At 37.4% G+C, this 21,065-nt stretch overlaps 1 protein-coding gene across 3 annotated transcripts in view; it reads left to right on the forward strand.

The window, feature by feature from the left end:
* CSMD3 (CUB and Sushi multiple domains 3) overlaps window positions 1–21,065 on the forward strand; it is a gene marked incomplete at its 5' end in the record, with an annotated part of 624,550 nt that overhangs the window by 271,557 nt on the left and 331,928 nt on the right. For all 3 annotated transcript variants that reach the window (XM_084280272.1, XM_084280273.1, XM_084280274.1), the window contains one exon: window positions 1,823–1,944. In XM_084280272.1, the coding sequence (XP_084136398.1) occupies window positions 1,823–1,944 (122 nt within the window). The remainder of the gene's footprint in view (window positions 1–1,822; window positions 1,945–21,065) is intronic.

The raw sequence follows: 21,065 nt of genomic DNA on the forward strand, positions 1-21,065 counted from the left end.
AATAGACATGTGCCTCTATACTATATATTTCAAAATACTGTATAGAACATTGAGTAGCACATTCAGAACTAATCTTGAAAAACATGAATTATCTGCATAAGAATAGTAATCTAATTCATGCCTTCAGATCAGTTCCATAAAAGAAAGTAAATTCTTGCTGAATAATAATGAACCAATGCCAGGACAGAGACCTCCAAAGACACAAGTGTAAGCTGGAAAGAAACAGATCTTTTTGTTAGTAATAATAATGATTAATTTCCTGATATTCACACTTTCAATATTTCAATTTCTTCAAAACACAGCTGCTCAGATTTCAACTAATGATTTGAAGCTGGCTTGTATTGCCACAATCTTGACTTGAAATAGTAACCAATGAATTTTGACAGATTTAGGACTCAAATATGTCAATATTCAAAGAGGCTACTTATGTCAGAAGCATAATCTCATGGGGAATGAGTCTGAATGATCTGAATGCCTGTGGAACTTGATTGTTCACTGTATATTGGAAACCTGTAGCTAGTCACGCATGCAGACGACGACAAACCAATATCAAGATTGAACATCAGGGTTCTCAAACCCTTAAAATAAGTAGTAATCCTTAAAATAAGACAGATTCAAGAAATCCAGGAAAAGAAGAAAAGCTGTTAAGTGATGCTAACTGGTTTTTTGTTCCCCCAAATTTTGCAACTTTCAGTTTATCTCTAAACTCTTCTTATGCTAAATAAATTTACTCATGTGAAAAGCTGCATATGCTGCATATGTCAATTGTCTGAGGCAGTACTTTCAAAATCCAGTGAAAATAATTTCTTTTTTTCATCTTCTTCACTTACTTTTTTGCAGTCTTGCAAGATTCATCACAGACAGGCAGTGCACGCTTAGGCTAACTGTATAGTGAACAGCTACTTGAATTCAGAAGGGTTGTCAAAGAATGTCTTAAAAGCTATTGGAAGCATTTATAATTTTTACTAAATACAGTTTATTTAAAATTTTGTGTAGACCACTTGCTATATCTCTGAGAGATTTCTTATTAAAAAAAAATAAAAGCTTAAAAAAATCATAATTTAATAAGTATATTCTACATGTCATGTACACTGACGCACTTTAAAAGTTGCTGCAATTGAGAACAAATCTTCATGTCTTTCACACAAAATCAGAAGCAGATACAAGGGAATCTGTGATACTTAACTGAGATAAAGCAACAGGCAATGGGATAAAAGCAAAATTGGGAATATTGAAGGGGAAAATACAGAGGCAGATACAAATTACAAAATGAAGAAACCACAAAATCTGAGAATCTGACTCAGTACAATGTTCAGATGCTTCTTTAATCTAGAGATTAAATAGAGACACAGAGATACTTTAAACAGAGAACCTCCTGGGAACATGGTATCCCTAGGTAGTCCTGAAAGATGGGGGACATAACTCCTCATTCTGGACTCATGTTTTAAAAGATTCTTGGCTTGTCATTGAATTATTTTGTGACCTGGGCCATTATCAGATGTGTTAAAGAATATAAACTCTTGTCTTTCAGGACATTTGTGAAGGTAATGACAGAAGAGTACCTCTTGAAGTGTTCCCTTATAAATAAACAGAGCCATTTCTCTTACTGTCATTACTCTATTTTAACTCAAAATAATTAAGTTATTTTAAAGATTATGACCTCAGACACAACAGAAAGTCTGTTTTCCGTGTGTGAGGTGGTTCTATTTTTAGTCAGTGGTATTTTAATCCTCCTCAGCTTGTTTAATATGTTAGACCTGCATTTATGAATCTGCTACATTAATTTTGTATGTGAATTAAAAGGTGAATTTTCTTTTTTCAGTCAAGACTTGTGGATCCAATCTTCAGGGACCTGGAGGCACTTTCACATCACCCAATTTTCCATTCCAGTATGACAGCAATGCTCAATGTGTGTGGGTTATCACAGCTATCAATGCTAATAAGGTAAGTTTAAAATTCTGGCTTTTCTTTAAACAAAACAAACAAAAAAAGCACATGTAGACTATGGTGTCTTTCTCTAATATGATTTATCTCTACAGACCAGCATCTGTACTTGGTGCATTGCAAATATTTTAAGAAATGGCTGATATAATATGTGCATGGACAGATGTTAAAACCTGTTGTTTCCTCTAAGACTGTTTTGCTTTTTGTATGCCAAGTAGATTTCATAGTGTTTTCATCTGATTGTCTAAAAGAATGCCCAGAAACAACTACCCAGTGCTATGAAACAATGTCATGTGTCCACTAATGTCATGATATGAGTAGATCTGTTTTGTGTATAAGACTTTACGTCATGAAGGTTTGTTCTAAAATTGCATAATCTGTTTTGTTGTCTGAACTACTGTATTAAGATGGCATATACTTTATAGTTACACTTTGAACCAAAACTACTAGGAGTTCTGATAATGCCAGATGAGTCAAAATAGAGCAGTGAAGCCATGACACCAGTTGTCTTTAAATTCAGGAGTTATGCACCTGGTAGCAATGGCTATATTCTATTTCCAGGTGTATCATTTTATCTGAAATGAGTGTAATGGACATGTTTACATGTAATAAAACAAAAATTATCTTTACAGCTCAGGACAGTTTTATAAAGTACTATCAACATCTGTGTTTGCTGCTCCAGGTTATATTCTACCTCCTAATTTCTGTCTTCTATTGCCATCTGCATCAAACTCCATTAATTTATCAGAGAGGCCTAGAAGGCCTACTCCTTTACTCCCGAATTTATCAACCAGGAACCCAAAGGACTCAGTGAAAACATGATGAGACTTTAGAAACCATTTAGCTACATTGGTGCATTTGCCTCTCCAGTTCTGTGTCAAAGCCATCACTATGTTCCACTTTGAAATAAGAAAAAGGGTATTTTTTGTGTTCTCATGAGACCCCATTTGGAGAACTCTGTCCAGTTTTGGGGTCCCCAATATAGGAAGGATGTGGACCTGTTACAGTAAGTACAGAGAACGGCCACAAAGATGATCAGGGGGCTGGAGCACCTCTGCTGTAAAGATGGGCCTAGAGGGTTGAGATTGTTCAGCCTGGAGGAGAAACGTCTCCTCCAGGGAGGCCTTAGAGCAGCCTTCCAATACCTGAAGGGGCCTACAAGAAAGGTTGGAAGTGGACTGTTTGTAAGGGCATTTAGTGATAGGATAAGGGGTAATGGGGTTAACCTGAAGGTGGGTGGTTTATATTAGAAGTTAGGAAGCAATTACTCGCTGTGAAGGTGGTGAGGAACTGACACAGGTTTCCCAGAGAAGTTCTGGCTGCCCATCCCCTGGCAGTGTTCAAGGCCAGGTTGCATGGGACTTTGGGCAACCTGGTCTAGTGGAGGGTGTCCCTATAGCAGGGGGATTGGAATCAGAAAACCTTTAAGCTGTCTTTCAACTAAAATATTCTACTATTTTATGATTACATGATATTTAACCAAGTAATTAGAATATTTTTAATGGAAAAAGTAAATGTGTTTAGTGGGGGACAGAGGATTGTTGGTTTATTTTGTCTGTGGTCTGAACACTGCTAATACAATTTACTCAATTTATAGATCATAAAAAAATTGGAAGAAGAGTCCTTGAAATAAGATGCAGTCTCTGACTGCAGATGGGCAAAAAGTTCAAAAGTAATAAAGTATTTTTTTCTGCCCCATAGAAACTTTATATTTTATTTTTTTAAATCAAAAGCTTAGTGAGAAAAATATAATCTGGCCAAAGAGAAAGTGAATTTTGTTAGAGAAAGTTCTGACAGATGTGGCAGTAGATATTTAATATTACATTATTTGTGGACATTAAATGCAGATTTTATGATTTGAACAAGTGCTCTAAATGGATTGAAACACTGACTTGTTACATAGAATTAATTTAACACCTTTTGGACCATACATAAAATGGTTTCCTTTCTTAAATACAGTTGCGGTTCATCCCGCAGCACCAGTTCTGCTTACCAAAAGTGGCCCACTGAGCACTCGCATTCCACGGCGCGGCTCCACACCAGCAAGCCGGCCCCCTTACCCATTGGAAGTTTGAGAATAGGTTGAGATCATTTTGGCCCCAAGACCTACATAGCAAAAAAGTGGAATAAGATTTTATACATTCTACCAAGGGTAGAAGCAAAACTTTAACCTCACAAACTGATATATTTGGAAAATACTGATATATAGTGGAAAATTGTAGACAACTGCACGATTAAGATATTTATGACTTCAAGAGTGTTACAGATTACACTTGAGCAGAGATATTTGTGTCTGAATGCTGCCTTCCTCCTCCATCCCTGCAAGTTCACAATACAGTGATAAAATGATATCTTCGAAACCTCAGAACTTTGTTTCAACCAAAGGATTTTTTCACTAGACTATCAAAAAAAAAAATCATAAAAATATTCCTCACTATTATTTTCCTTACAAATTTCCAGGTTTTGCTTTTAAACAACTTTGAATTAAAGCTGAGTCCAGAAAATTAAGAAATGAAAAATGTTTTTTTTTCCAGTTCTCAGTGTGATTCACAGAGTTACAGAATGATCGAGGTTAGATCATCTAGCTAAACTCCCCTGCCCAAGCAGGGACACAGAGAGGCAGTTGCTCAGGCAGTCTTTGAAGATGTCCAGATATGGTGCCTCCATGTCCCTGGGCAACCAGTGCTAGTACTCTGGCACCCTCAGTGAAAAAATGTTTCCTGATTTCACATGGAACCTCCTATGTTCAGTTTGTGCCCATTGCCTCTGGTCCTCTCACTGGGCACCATCTTCTTTACATCATCTTGTCCAATGTTTATAGACATTAAGATCCCCCTAAGCATTCTCTTCTCTAGGTTAAGCAAGCTCAGCTCTCAACCTTTCCTTTAATGAGAGATGTTCCAGTCTCTTAATCATCTTAGTGCCCCTTCACTGGATTCTTTCCAGTAGCTGCTAATCTCTCTTGTACCAAGGAGGTGCAGTTGTTAGTCTTGTTTTGGTTTCCCTCAGAGTCCTTAAGGAGATCAAGTTATTCCATGTGTATTAACTCCAGTTCTAATTAAAAAAAAAACAATCCCCATCTTTAGTCAGAGGTCTTGCCTGCAATATTTCAAATAAAATGTTTGAAAAAAGTTATTTTATGTTGGAATAATTTTCTGAAATTGTACATACTATAAGATAGCCTTTTGCCATAGCAAGAAAACTCTTCCATGATAAAAAATGCATAAACAGACACAGTTTTAATATTTGGGGATGTAGCACAGTTCATAGCTTGAATCTCTGCTGGTTCAGTAAAATATTTAAGTGCATACATGTTTCAATTTGATTTTATTAATTCTTATGTATTGCATTTACATGGTAAAGTTTTGGTAGTGGGGGACTGCAGGGGTGACTTCTGTGAGAAGTGATGAAGAGCTGTCTCAGTGTCAGACAGACCCAGTTCTAGCTGGCTCCAAAAGAGACCCACTACAGCAACAGCTGAGCCAATCAGATGAGCTGGTGGCACTTCTGGGATAACATATTTAAGAAATGGTAAAAAATGCTGTGCAAAAGCAGCTCAGGAAAGAGAGTGAGAAGATGTGAGAGAAACAAGACTGCAGATACCAAGGTCAGTGAAGAAGGAGGGGGAGATGGTGCTCCAGATGCTGGTGCAGAGATTTCACTGCAGACTGTAGTGAAGACCATGATGAGGCAGGCTGTAACCCTGCAGCCTATGGAGGTTAATGGTGGAGCAGATACCTACCTGCAACCCATGGAGAACCCCACATCAGGACAGATGGATGTGTCCTGAGGGAAGCTTTGACCCATGAAGAGCCTGTGCAGGAGCAAGCTCTTGGCAGGACCTGTGCTCCATGAAGAGAGGAGCCCACACTGGAGTAGGTTTGATGGCAGGACTTGTGCCTCTGTGGGGGACCCACGCTACAGCAGTCTGTTTTGAAAAACTGCAGCCTGTGGAAAAGACCCACATTGGAGAATGTCATGAAGGACTGTCTCCCATTGGAGCGTCTTGACACTGGAGCATGGAAAAAGCATGAGGAGGAAGGAGCAGGAGAGACAAAGTGTTACAAACTGACTGCAACCCCCACTCCCTGTGCCCCCTGGTGGAGAGGAGGAGGCAGGAGGGTCAGCAGCAAAGAAGGGAAGTTCAGACTGGGAAGAAGGGGGCAGGAGGAAGGCACATTTAGATTTGTTCTTATTTCTCACCATTGTACTCTATTTTTAATTGGCAATAAATTAATATTTCCCAGGTTGAGACTTTTTTGCACATGATAGCAATTAATGAGTGATCTTCCTGTCCTTATCTTAGCCAATGAGATTTTTCATCCCATTTTCTTCTCCTGTTCTGCTGAGGTGGAGTGATAGAATGGCTTTGAGTGAAGGAAGGCCAGTGGGATCTTGGGGTGCATTAAAAGGAGTGTGGCCAGCAGGTCAAAGGAGGTGATCCTCCCTCTCTACTCTGCCCTGGTCAGGCCCCACCTGGAGTGTTGTATCCAGTTCTGGGCTCCCTGGTATAAAAAAAGACAGGGATCTCCTGGAGAGAATCCACCGAAGGGCTACGAACATGATTAAAGGACTGGAGCATCTCCCCTATGAGGAAAAGGCTGAAAGAACTAGAGAAAATAAGACTGAAAGGGGATCTTAAGTGTGGGACACAGGGGGAAATGGCCAGCCTCTTTTCAGTTGTCTGTGGAGACAGGACAAGGGGCAATGGCTGCAAGTTGGAGCACAGGAAGTTCTGCACCAACATGCAGAAGAACTTATACAGAGTGAGGGTGACAGAGCCTTGGGACAGGCTGCCCAGGGAGGTGGTGGAGTCTCCTCTGGAAATATTCAAGACCTCGCTGGATACCTACCTGTGCGATCTGTCCCAGGGACCTGCTTTGGCAGGGGGGTTGGACCTGATGATCTCTTGAGATCCCTTCCAACCCCTACGATTCTGTGATTCTGTGATTCTATGATTTGTAGACACCAGGAAGCTGGACAAGATTAAAAGACTTACATGTTTATTTGTCTCTCTGTATATTAAAATACTTCATAAGTGTTGAGAATATAGTAAAAGAGTGAAAACCACAGTTAAGAAGAGGTCATGTTTAAATACAAAGTTTTAACCAAGGCCATAAAAAGAGTACCAGTTAGTGAATGTTACATCAGAACATAATATTAGTGTTAAAAATGCAAAGAAGAAATACTAGATTAAGCAAGATATTTTGTTTCAAAACAGGAATGCTGGAGACTGTTCCTGTACCACCAACACTATTAAGACTCTTATAAATCTTAGATTCTTCATGGGCAGATCATAGTGCAAGGTTATCCTGGTTATTATAGATAGGTTTCTAATGGCTTCCGCATTACCCAGAGGTTTTTCACGTTATTGGTTGGACATAATTATATCTCTTTGATATTGCAGTGAAATACAGACTCAAGTAATTACGGGGTTTCTAAAGTAGTGGGTAGATAAAAGGGTTACTGTTATCTGAAATAACGTTCAAATATGTTTATAGTGTCTAGTATAAATATAAAAGTTGTCTAGCACTGACTAGAAGAGCCTGAACTTGTTGAGGTTAAAAGAAAATGAGATTGTTCTACAAGTTCAATCATAATATTTTTAGAATTTTAAAGAAACTGCATGTATAAAGGCTTGCTTATATAATCAGTGGTTTAATATGTTCAGTTTTGATTCATGCTAACATTGCCTTATTGTTCTAAACAGAATAGTACTTGCCTTGCGTGACTGCTAAAAGGCGTAACTTTTTTATGTTTGCCTTAAAGTCAAAAATGTCATTGATGTATAATGAAGATTAGCCATTAAGAGTTGTTTTAAATGACAACAATAATTCATGTCAGGATGTCAATTATAACATGGCAATATTTACAGTATTTTATACCACAGCCGTGAAAACTCTGAGGACTTACTGATCCTGGTATTTTAGGACTTTACTGATTTTTACTGATCTGATATTTCAAAGATTCTACTATTACACCATCTACAATAAAATCGCTCAGAAATTTAGAATCTTATAGGGAGAAACCATTAGATGAAATGGACTTTAACTGTAGTCAAATACATGCGTATTTCAGGATACTGAAATGACTTGTTTCAGAAATGTTTGATGTAAATACAGCTTAGATGAAAGAAATATCCAAGGCAATCACCTGCCTCCTTAGCTTTATACTATATTACGTTTGGTTGTTGGCAGACAACAGACCCTCCATTTTACATATATTTTATATATATATACACTTATATATTTAATTTCTATATATAAATATATAGAAATATAAAAGCATTTTCATATTGCTATAAACATTGCAAGATATTCTATATGATGCTGTCTGAATGACAAAGCCTCATTGTGTATTTTCTGTTTATAATTATTTTTAATTTTTTTTTAATCTTTACCTGCTTCCTTTATTTTTGTTACAAGGTAAATTTTGAAAGTATCACAATTTCCTTAGCTTTACTTAACATAAAGGGCTGTTGTTTGTTAAATGGTGAGTGCTCTGGTTTGTCAGGGTTTTTTTTGTTTTTTTTTTCTTTTTTTACCATATATAGCATTCACAGAGCCAAACCAGACCCATTAGGCAGTAATTGCTAGGTAATTGTTATCATTGCATAAGCATACTAAAAGCAGCTCAGGCCAAGAGAAGTCAATAATGCTGAGATGCACATTGTGAGGTCAGTACAAATCCTGTTTTTTTATTAGTAATGGCAAATATATTATTTGCTGGGTTACATTAAAACCTAGTTCATTTTGTTTACTTAAATAGCACATGGAATAAGAAAATTGCAATTGTATCTCTTGATTTCACCCTTAAAAAGGATGGGCTACAAGGTGATCAGTTTAAATTTAACAACAGGTTAAAATATAATTAAAATAATAATGAGGGTTAAAGTTTGCCAGAATTCAAGTCTTGTTTTTTTCTAATTCACAGTGACAGAAACACTGTGGAAAATGCCAGTGCTAGAATGACAGGCTTTATGACACATCTCACCCATATTCACACCACATATCATTCACTACCAATGCATTAAGAAGGAGGAAAACAAGCAGAAGAGTTTATTTAAAGAAAAACAAATAAAACCAAAAACCAAACACAATCTGGTTACCAAAGTTTTAAGGAGAAATTAAACATATACGCTCATTGTTAAATTTAGATGGATCAGAAAACTAAAATTAACTCTGTTAATTTTAAATGACAAGAATTTTTAAACAAATAAATTTTACATTATTATATTTTTTGTTTCAATCGTATTTGAAATTTTACATTCAGTGTATTTCAAGCATAAAATTATTCTTGCTTCCTGCATGAATGTGTTCTTTAGAATGTATTCTTTAGAATATAGGTTTCACATTACTAAGTTTTATCTAATGACATTTGAAATAATTTAAAAATCAGTAACAATTTTTGTCTGAGGGCTGGGAGATAGTTAGATTTTTGTGTGTGTGTGTGATTTGTTGGATTTTTTTAAAAAATATTTTAGCTAGAGATTTTTTTAGTGGGTGTCAAATTTCTGTCAGGAAATCTGTAATCTGAATTTTGTTGTAATGGCATAGCCTACTGAGAACTCATTACATCTGTTTCCAACTTCTGTAGTCCTTTCTGAGAAACTCTTGAAATAGTTCAAAATAACTGGGAAACTCCTCAGATGTCATTTTCTGTAAGTCTGAAGCTGTTTCCTGAAGGAATCTCTTACAACTATTACAGATTTGATAGTAAATAGGATTTCCATTTAATTACTCTATATTAAAATTGATATACTTTATTCTTTCCTTCCTCCCTTTTTTTTATGTCATGATGTTGCTATTTTCCTCCTGCAAAAATGTCATCTTTCAGTTTCTGAGGTTTTGTGCTTTTTAGGCCAAGCCAAAAATAAGCAAACAAATTCAGCAAAAAGCAGAGTGTTTACATTTCATTTACCACAGCTGTGTTATTTCGTTAACCGTGTCAAAGCTGTCAGTGGAATATATCCTTGGCTTGCTGTGAAGCCTAAATCAAATTGCCATCCATATTTATTCACGTTAACAGTATAAACCTCAAGAAGGTTGGGTACTTCAGCATGAACTCAAGCACTCATTTCATGAAGTCTGTTTTGGTCATGCCTGTTGGAACACACTACACTGAATCTGTTTTTTACAAGTAAATGTCTGAAGGCTGGCTTTTCCTAAACCCAACAAGATATATTGTGGGTGTTACAATCAGTAAAATGATTAAAGGATATGACTATACTTTATCCAACTCTCAACCTATATATTTTAAGCATAATCATAGAATCATAGAATCATTGAATCATAGAATCATAGAATCATAGAATCATAGAATGGTCTGGGTTGGAAGGGACCCCAAGGATCATAGAGCTCCAACCCCCTTGCCACAGGCAGGGACACCAACCTCCAGGCCTGGATCTACACAAGGCTGCCCAGGGCCCCATCCAACCTGGCCTTGAACACCTCCAGGGACGGGGAATCCACTACCTCTCTGGGCAGCCTGTTCCAGCACCTCACCACTCTTTCTGTAAAAAACTTCCCCCTAATATCTAATCTAAACCTTCCCTCCTTTAGCTTTAGTCCATTCCCCCTTGTCCTGCCATTATCTGCTCTTTTAAAAAGTCGAATCCCCTCCTGCCTATAAGCTCCCTTCAGGTACTGGAAGGCTTCAATGAGGTCCCCCCACAGCCTTCTCTTCTCCAGGCTGAACAAGCCCAGTTCCCTCAGCCTCTCTTTGTAGGGCAGGTGCTCCAGCCCTCTAATCCATGCAGATTAAAAAAAAAAAAAAAAGATAAAACATCTGGCACTGTATTTATCAATAGGAGATGATGTACTTTTATTCTTTACTATAAATTAGAAATTGTAAAAATATTTCAGTTCTGTCAAGAACTCATTTCATTTCTTTGTAGTGTTAGCTACACCATTCTTCCACGTTGTTCATGAACATTAAGATCCAGTTAAATCTGAGCAATGCATATACTGCTCATCTTAGAAACATATGTGAAGTGGAGATTCTTGCAGCAGAGTAAGTGTAGAAGGGAATTTAGGTTTGTCAGTGAGGGAATAGAATCATAAAAGCCCTTAGGTTGGAAGAGACCTTTAAGATCACCAAGTCCAACCACATCAATAGTTGAATGAGAGAATTGAGTCAGGTGGACTGTGCATATGCTTTGAGTAAAGTAGAAAAATCGTAGAATACAAAAGAAAAAAAGAAGTAATGCAATTGCAGAGGGATAAATGACTTGTCGACCCAGCCTGCAATTTTATTATAATTCCACTTTCACTGTGAAAGGATGACAGGTAAATGTTCTTAATTATTGCAGCTTTTATCTCACTAAATATTTTCCTGCCATTTCTGTGAGTATGGGAGTGATGTTTCACAGTCTGAAAAAGTGATCTACAGCAGGTGAGACATTGTGCCTATGACAGTAATTGTAACAAGGGTGAAGCAGTACATGTCTTGCCAGAAAAGCCTCTCCAGTGTGGACTGTACTTGGGCTTTCTTGGGCTCAAAGCTTCCTTCAGGATACACCTTCTCTGACGTGTGGTTTTCCATGAGCTAAAGTGTGGGTATCTGCTCCACTGTGGACCTCCATGGGCTACAAGAGGACAATCTGCCTCGTCATGGTCTTCTCCATGATCTTCTCTAGTGCCTGGACAACCTCCTAGCCCCCTTTTTTATTGCCCTTGGTGTTTGCAGGGCTGTTCCTCTCTCATATTGTCACTTCTCTCCTTCAGCTGCTCTTGTGTGCAGCATTTTGTACCCTTACTTATGTTATCACAGAGCCGCTACACCTTCAGTGATGGACTCAGCTTTTGCCACCAGTGGGTCTGTCTTGGAGCCACCTGGAAATGGCTCTGTCCAACACACTCCTGAACGCTTCTCACAGAAATCCACCCCAGCAGCCCCTCCCTGCTTCCAAAACCTTACCACATAAACCCAACACACATTCACAGTGCAAAATGAGGGTGATGCATGCAGGAAAACCCACTGAGAGTTAAGTCACTAATCTCACTCCTGTGTTTCTGTCCCCTTTAGGATGTGTAGCTGCTCATCAGGTTAGGCTGACATCAGCCTGACATCTCTTTTCTTTTGGAACAGACTCCTTACCCTCAGTGGGATGAAAAAGGGCCAGGATTCTATGCTGCATGCAAGCATATACTTTTTTGTTAACTACTGAATGAAAGAGCAGAAGCAGTGGCAAGTTAATTAGAAGTCCTCCATCTCTTCCTATGATTGCAGTTGTCTTGCTAGTTTAGAACATTAATTTTATTCTTTTTTTTTCAACTCTGAAAATGAGCTTAGTTTTGTGAGGGAAGTATGATCAAGTTTTTCTTTTTTATTAGTTGTTTTTTCCCCCCCTGCTTAACCTATTCTTATTTGTTTATAACTGTTTCGGCAAGTCAGACTTTTTTAGGCGATCTGGAGTATCATTGTCTCCTTATCTGTGAAATTAAAAAACTGTTTTTAGAGCAAAACAACACAAAATGTTTTAGGGATTTCCTAACACATCTCTTTAGAAAGCAGTAAAATGGACTGATGGGTTTTACAACAAAAATACCTTTTGAAAAAGTACAAAATTGAACTCCTGCAATATTATGTATCTAAATTTAATTAAAACATAATGGTTTAGAACTAGCTTTGCTTTCTTTAGAAGTATTCTTAGACTTGAGTCTTAATGTAATATAGTTTTGCTACTAACTCTGCCATTTGAACTTCTAATTTCAGCTCTTTATATTTTTTATTTACTGGATCATGTTATTAATGAAATACCTTTCACCTCCTTCATAACATCAGAAGCTTAAATGAATTGCTATAAAACCTTTCAACCTTAAGATCTACATTATCAGAGACATAACATTAAGTACCCAAATACCACTAAAAATCAGTGAATAAATGAATTCAAAATAGAACAAATCTTGAAAAAAATCCACCTATTAATAGAAAGTACAAATCCCTCTATTAAAAAGAAAAAGACTGGAACATTTATAGCTTTTATTGCTGTCCTAACATATTCTTATCTGGGAGTGACATTCATCCATAATTTTCTCAAAGTGAAATCAGAGAATATTTTTCTAAGACCTGTGAAACATATTCAAAAGACTAGATTAGACAGGAGGAACCAGAGTTGGGAGTTCAGAATATTAACAGTTGTTTCATCAGCTGAATGGGAAGGTACTTTGCATTTGCACTGTAAAAATGGTGTTACTGAAAAAAATTATTCCATATTTTCTCCCATATTGCCTCATAGCCTTAGTGCATCTGGTGAATATACAGGCCAAAACCATACCCATGTTTTGAGTTTAAATGTCTTAGGGGTTAAGTATTGTCTACCAATGATTTTATGGATCCGAGCTTCAAAGTTTGGAAATTAATTTGTATTGTGTTTTGGAACCAGTCTTAAACGTTATCAGACATTTAAATGCTTTTATGAGGAATCCCACAGATGTCAATGGACCTGTTAGAGTGGGTCCAGAGCAGGGCCATGAAAGTGATCAGAGGGATGGAACACCTCTTCTGTGAATAAAGGCTAAGAGACTTGGGATTTTTCAGTCTTGAGAGGGAAAGCTCCAAAGAGACCTAATTGACACTTTTCCTCATATAAAGGGGGATTTTAAGAAAGATAAAGACCTTTTACCAGAGCCTATACTGTGAGGACACAGACTAGTGGTTTTAAACTGAAAGAGGATAGATTCAGATTGGTTATAAGAAAGAACTCCTCCTCTCTCACTCTTAATACCCCACCTGGAGTACTGTGTCCAGTTCTGGGTTCCCCAGTGCAGGAAGGACATGGAGGTGTTGGAGTGAATACAAAGGACGGCCACAAAGATGATCAGAGGGCTGGAGCACCTCTTCCCTGAAGACAGGCTGAGGCAGTTTGGCTTGTTTACCCTGGAGAAGGGTCCAAGGAGACATTATAGCAACCTTACAGTTCATGAAGGGGGCCTAAAATTAAACTGGAGCGGTACTCTTGGTCAGGGAATGTGGTGATAAGACAAGGGGCAATGGGTTTATACTAAAAAAAGGTAGATTTGGATTACATATTAGGAAGAAATTCTTTATTTGGAGTGCAGTGAGGCACTAGCACATGCTGCCCAGAGAACCTGTGGATGCCCTGTCCCTGTCAGTTTTCAAGAACAGGTTGGATGGGGCTTTGGGCAACCTGGTGGAGAGTGCCCCTGCCCATGGCACAGGGTTCGGAACTAGATGATCTTTGAGGTCCCTTCCAAACCAAACAATTCTGTGGTTCTATCTTTCTGTGATAGGAAAATTTTTACAACGAGGATGATAAGGACATCCTGAGGATGATAAGGACATCTCAGAGAAGTTTTGGGTGTCCAGTTGTTGGAAGGGTCAGGTTGGACAGTACTTTGAAAAACTGATGTAGTGAAAGATTTCCTTACCCATGACAGGGAGGTTTGTAAATAGATGATAATTAAAGCTTACTTCCAACCCAAACTATTCTGTCATTCTAGGATTAGTACTTAAATTTATGGTTCTATGATTAGTACTTATATTTATAAAGTACCTTTGCATATACATTTAAAAGAATTTATACTGCTCTCAGTATTTTTGTATGTCTTTAAAAGAACACAAAACCCAATCATACATACCTTATTTGCTTTTGTAAACATCAGTTTAATAGCATTTCGATCTCTGGTATAAAACCTTTTGTTGAATATTAATGCGTAGAGATGTATCAAAACTCTTTTCTTCTTTTTGTTTACAGCTGGCCTTGTTTCCATTCTGCATTTTGGCAGCCTAAGAAAATAAATTTGATCTTTTGTTAGCTATGTCCCACTCCTTTAATGGTTATACATTTATTACATTGCTATGTATTTCTATAGCCCATAATTGTATTCAATTGCAGCTTCTCTAAACTTTCTCTGAAATCTACTCATTCTTTCATTCTTTCATTCCTCATGCTACCATATCAAATACTTTCCAGGCAGGAACTTGTGTTCAGCTAAATGTAATATGAAATGATTAGTATGATATTCTCAATAAAGTCATCCTTGTCTTTTTCATGACTGCAGTAAAGAAGAAATGGAGGGACAATTTTATGGACGAGAGACACTTTATGTAGATCAGTATCATCTAACTTTAGTCAACAGAAGGTTAATTGACATAGTTGATAGAATTCTATTTTAAACTCTCCTCCAGTTAATGAAGAGATATTGGTTTCACTAGAGGTACAAATCCTGGTGTACCGATTAATTATTTTTCCTAAGAGGAATGTCCAAAATAGGCAAGATTAATTTTTCTCCAAATAGCTTATCTGTGGAAAGGCATTAGCTGTAAACATAGTGATAATTTTTGAGCAGATGCCTAATTTCTAGTTGATTCAGTTTTAAGAGAATCACAGAATGGTTGAGATTGAAAGGGACCTCCTGTCCAACCCCTGGCCTAAGTAGGCATAACTAGAGATGTTTTCCCAGGTGTAAGTCTAAATGGCTTTTTAATATCTCCAGTGAAGGAGACTCCACAACTGCTCTGGTCAATCTGTGACAGCACTTGATCACCCTTGCAATAAAACGCTGTTTCCTGATGTTGGAGCTTCTTGTGCTTAAGTTTATGCCCATTGCCTGTGGTCCTTTCCCATTAGTGAAAAGAACTCATGTCCATGAACTTTGCACCTTCCCTTTGATTCCTCGTGTTGAACCTGATTTACCCCCCGGTACACTCCAAAGCTGCTTACCAGCTGAGTGCCCTCCAGCATATACTGGAGCATAGGGTTCTTCCTCCCCAGATGCTGGACTTACCACTTCCCCTTATTGAACTTAATGAGGTTCTTCCTGGTGCATTTTTCCAGCCTGATAAGGTCCCTCTGCATGGCAGCATGGCCCTTTGGCACTGTTCCTGCATTGATGTGGTAGCAAACTTGTGAGGGTACACTCTGCTTGATTATCAAGATCACCAATGAAGAACTTGTCCCACTATTGGTTTCTGGAATACACCACCAGTTACTAGCCTCCTACCAGACTTTTTGCTGCTGATCACCACCCTCTGGGCCCAGACTTTCATCCAGTATTCAGTTCACTCTCTGTACACCCAGCCCATACTTCATTGTCTTATCTGTGAATGTCTTAGGGAAGACAATATCAAAGGCCTACATGAAGTCCTGGTAGACAGTATCCACTGCTCTCCTCTCATCTACCAGGATAATAATTTCATCACATAAGTTAATCATTGGTCAAGCACAACTTCCCTTTGATGAAGGCATGCTGACTACTCCTGATGATTCTTTTATCCGTAATGCTCCTGGAAACGATTTCCAGGATTAGCTGTCCATGGTAGTATTAATGTGAAATAAAATGATACCATAGTATAAATAATTTAAATAAAGTTATACCTCAGTCTCATACTAAATGATGGATTCAATATATTTTCCTACTGAAACTATTCCTTTATAATCGAATATATAATAACACAATTATTTTGATGGAAGGACCTGTGATTCTATGGAAAATTATGGAAATAAGGCCTATCAATCAGAGAGTAGCACTTTGGTATCTTATACCATTGAATATAAATGTACATCATTTACTTATTGGGAAGTAGTCAGACAACCTCAGCACAAAGCAACTAACCATCCTGAGGGCATATGAGGACACTCATATCAATCATAAACAGGATATATTTTCTTCTCCTTGCCTAGTTTCATTTCTAACAGTGAAGAAGGCAACCAGAAAATTCCTTTAATTGATGAGCAAAGGGTGGGCATGTCATGATTATAAGTCTGTGTATGGGTTTTGGTGATATGTTTTGGTTTTGTTTTTTTTTCCAGTTAGCAATAGAAACTGATGAAAATAGCTGTCTCATTATTATGTTTCAATGAGGCAGATTTTTTTCTGTTACTAATATGTTTGGATTGTTCATACTGTCTAATTTTGCTAGATTTTTTATTTTTCAGAAGTAAATTTCTTTGTGGACCAATAATAGATGCTCTGTCACTAGAGAGATAGCCAGAATTTCCAAGTCCAACCTTTCCTTCTCTTGCTATCTTCTAGGTACAAATGCCATTCCAATGCCAAGTTAAAATTAGCTACTAACCAGTCTTTTCCTTCATTGCCTAGATTAAAAATTGGATCTTCTTTACCACTAGCAGTTTTTAGAGGTATCATGAGACTGTGCTTGCAAAGGATAAGAGATTTTATGTGAGAAAATATTACAAAATTCACATTATGTATGGATGACACATGAAATAATTTCTTAGAGGTAAAAAAAAAAAAACAACAAACCAAAATACCCCAACAAAACAACCCCTGCCCCCACAAAAATAAAACCCAACCAAAAAAACCCCACAAAATCCCATAATATTCTATTTCTCAAGTTAAAGTTTATATACTATTTTTTATTGTTTTATTGTTGGGAACATGATAACCACACTGGCTTAATTAAAAGCCAATGTGATTTATTTGGACTCTTTTATTTCCCTTTGTGGATAGTTGAATTAAATTGTGTAATTATAAAATTTTGGGGTCTTTGTAGAAGGACTTATTTAAAAGTCAACTTTTGTTTTGTAGAATACTTCATTTTATTGTGATTGCAGAGGTTAAATGCTTAAATGGTGAGACTGTATTCATCTGATTAATCAATTTCAGAATTTTTTTGTGACTGCAAGTCAATATGATACATACTTGCAAGGTCATACTTGCAAACTGAAAACTATAACATGAAAAATAAAAATATAATCTCTTCTCTGCTATCCTTCCATTTTAACACTTTCCAATAGTATTTGTTCTCAGCATAAGGAAGGACTATAGACTTCAATTACTGTGGCCCCAAAGTAAATAATCCTGAATGATCTTTATTAGTAACTGATTGTGAGTTTAGCATCATTGGAAAATTAAGAAAAAGGCAAAAAAAACCCACCCCTTTTAAAGAAGTGCACAAAAGAAATTACATGATGTGTTTGCCAATGCGTTTGCAAAGCACAAATCATCTGCTATCTGTAGGACTGAGATCACTGGCAACCAGTGACATACAATACTCTTGATAATCCCATATGGTCTTCAGCTGCTTTCCTAAAAGAGCACAGTTCTCTTGAAGATCCTATATCTGCCAGGTTTGTGTGGATCTTTTGGCTGCTTTGCAGTGTCTCAGATGGTACTACTTAAATATATTTATATGAGTGAATTCTATTTTAGATGTCCACAGTGTAGACATCCATATATAAATGCCAAGTCTCAGTTTGAAGTCAAGGAAGGGAGTTAGTTACTTCTAAACTGTAGCAGATCTAGTGTGTTATCTACCTTTTGATGAAATAGATTACACTCTAGACATGTTTTTTTCAGTGGTTATGAAGAAGCCTACATCAAATCTAGATGCTTGCACTGTAAAAGTCTATGGTTAAGTATGATGAATCCTGTTGCTAGCAAGTGGCCTCAACAATATAGAAGGAACTTTCCAGTTCAGGTAGTAATCATTTATTGCATTTGATTACCTTACAGCTCTGCGTCACCTGCTCTTTTCTGTAATGTTTTACACAAGTTTTGTCACACATTTTCTTCCCCCTCTCCCCCTTTACTCATCTCCGCTGATAGTCAAAGATCAATGTAAATTTGAAAGGAAGTAAATTCTTAATATCTAGGCTGTTTTATTTTGGGTTGGTTTTGTTCATGTAATAGGTGACTACCAAAGAGCCACTTAAACTATTGTTATGTTACACAGCTGCAGTTCTTGGTTATTTTGAACCATCGAATTATATGCAACGTGCAGCAAAATAGTATGTAATAATATTGAATTCATGACAGGATGTTTTAATTCCATTTTTTCCCCTACTATTAATATTATCTAAAATACAGCTCATTTAAGTTATATCTTAGCTTAATTTTTAACTACTCTTCTGAGGAGAAAAAATGTTCATAACATCTTTAGAAACTTCATCATTATTTACTGGTAAAATGTAAAATTTTATGGAGTGAAAACATTACTATCGGAAAATATTTTTAGAGTTACATTTGCATTGGAAGCTTTAGGATAACAGATGCACATATGGAAATACATACAGCGTTGAATCTTTACACTTCCCCTTCAAAAGCAGTTTTGAAGCAATATACTTGCTTCTGTAACACACCATTCTGCTCTATATTTTTTTAAATTTTAAAAAGGTTGAATACGTCACCTGGAGCACTACTTTCCTTGAAAAATCTTTCCTTGCTGAGTTAGTTCGATCAGGAATTAGACACAAATTCATATTAAACAATTGTCTGGAAAGATTGCTCTCTGGAACACATCCTCCTAAGCATATTCACTCTCTGAAGAGTTGTCAGAATTTCTGAAGTATACCATTAATTTCTCAATAAAGTCCTCTCTTCAGAATCACAGAATCACTAGGTTGGAAAAGGTCTTTGAGGTCATCAAGCGCAACTGTACCTGTCCTGTACTGAACCATATCCCTAAGCACCTCATCTACCCCTCTTTTAAATTACATCCAGAGTTGAACCACCTTGCTGGGCAGTCTGTTTCAGTGAAGAACTTTTTCCTAATGTCTAATCTGAACCTGCCCTGGTGCAGCTTGAGTCCATTTCCCCTTTCCTGTCACCTGTCACTTGGGTGAAGAGACCAACACCCATCTCTCTACAACCTCCTTTCAGATGATTGTAGGCAGTGATAAGGTCTCCCCTCAGCCTCCTCTTCTCCAGGCTAAACATTCCCAGCTCCCTCAACTGCTCCTTGTAAGGTTTGCCCTCCAGCCCCTTCACCAGCCTTGTTGCCCTTCTCTGGACACAGTCCAGGACCTCCATATCTTTCTTGTAGTGAGGGGCCCAAAACTGCACACTACTCAAAGTGCGGCCTCACCGATGCCGAGTACAGGGGCACAATCATTTCCCTAGACCTGCTGTCCACACTGTTTCTGTGTTACTTCTGAACTGGATAACCAACTTGTTTTTTTCCCAAGGCATGGGTTCCAAAGTACATATTCCAAGGCACGGAAAAGAGATTGAAATTTGACATAAATTAGAACTTTGATCTTGTTTTTTCCTTTGGAAAAATTCTTGCAAAATTATTAGGCACCAAAGTATACCACCATAATTAAGGTTATCTTTCAAATAGGATTTTTTTCCCTTCTTTATGATTTGAATAAGAATCATTAGTATTACTTTATTTTGTTTTGTTTGGTTGTTTGGTTCTGGTTTTATAAACTTAATCCAGCAATTATAACTTGTTTACTGCTTCTGGGTTATAAACAGCAAATGTAGACCCTTCCTTTCAGTTTTTTTGTAGTTATTTTAGTGCATAAATTTGTTGTTTATATATATGTGTGTTTCCTTCTTTCTGAAAGTAGTGTCTAGGAACATATTTAATAATATCCTTAAAAGAACAAAAAAAAATGATTACTCAGTATCAAGATAGTTACAGTAGTCTGCTACCTGTTGGATGCATCACAAAAGTTGTGATGAAGGTACACAATTTCAGGGACTACCAGAAAGCTGTGTCTTGAAAATATGAAAATATTAATTACTGTACTACTTGATCTTACGTAAAGATATTCCTCTCAGTTTTGAAGCTATATAGACATATCCGACAGCATTAGTTGACTTACAATGTGTGAAATGTTAGACTATGACTACAGTGGTAAACTTTCTCGGGTGCAATTCTGTGTCTTTGAAATTTACCTCTTGTGCCAGGATTCCAAATGCATCATCTTACAGTATCATCCTCCTATCCACAATCTTGTAGTCATAAAAATAGTCTATAAAATATTTCTGTTCATAGTATTATTAGAATTATAGGATGGTTAGGTTTGGAAGGGACCTTAATGATCATAAAGTTCCAACCCGCCCCCTAGGGGGTGGGGAGACCTCTCACTAGACTAGGCTGCTCAAGGTCCCATCCAACCTGGCCTTGAACACTTCCAGGGAGGGGGCATCCACCACCTCCCTGGACATTTCCCAGTGCCTCACCACCCTTGTATTGAAGAATTTCTTCCTAACATCCAATCTAAATCTACCCCTTTCCAATTTAAAACAATTCCCTCTCGTCCTATCACTACATGCCCTTCTAAAAAGTCCCTCCCCAGCTTCCTTGTAGGCTGCCTTCAGGTACTGGAAGACTGCTATAAGATCTCCCCAGAGCCTTCTCTTCTCCAGGCTGAACAATCCTAACTCTGTCAGCCTATCTTCACA

The sequence above is a fragment of the Gallinula chloropus genome (assembly GCF_964237585.1).
Source record: "Gallinula chloropus genome assembly, chromosome: 2".
Lineage (NCBI taxonomy): Eukaryota > Metazoa > Chordata > Aves > Gruiformes > Rallidae > Gallinula > Gallinula chloropus.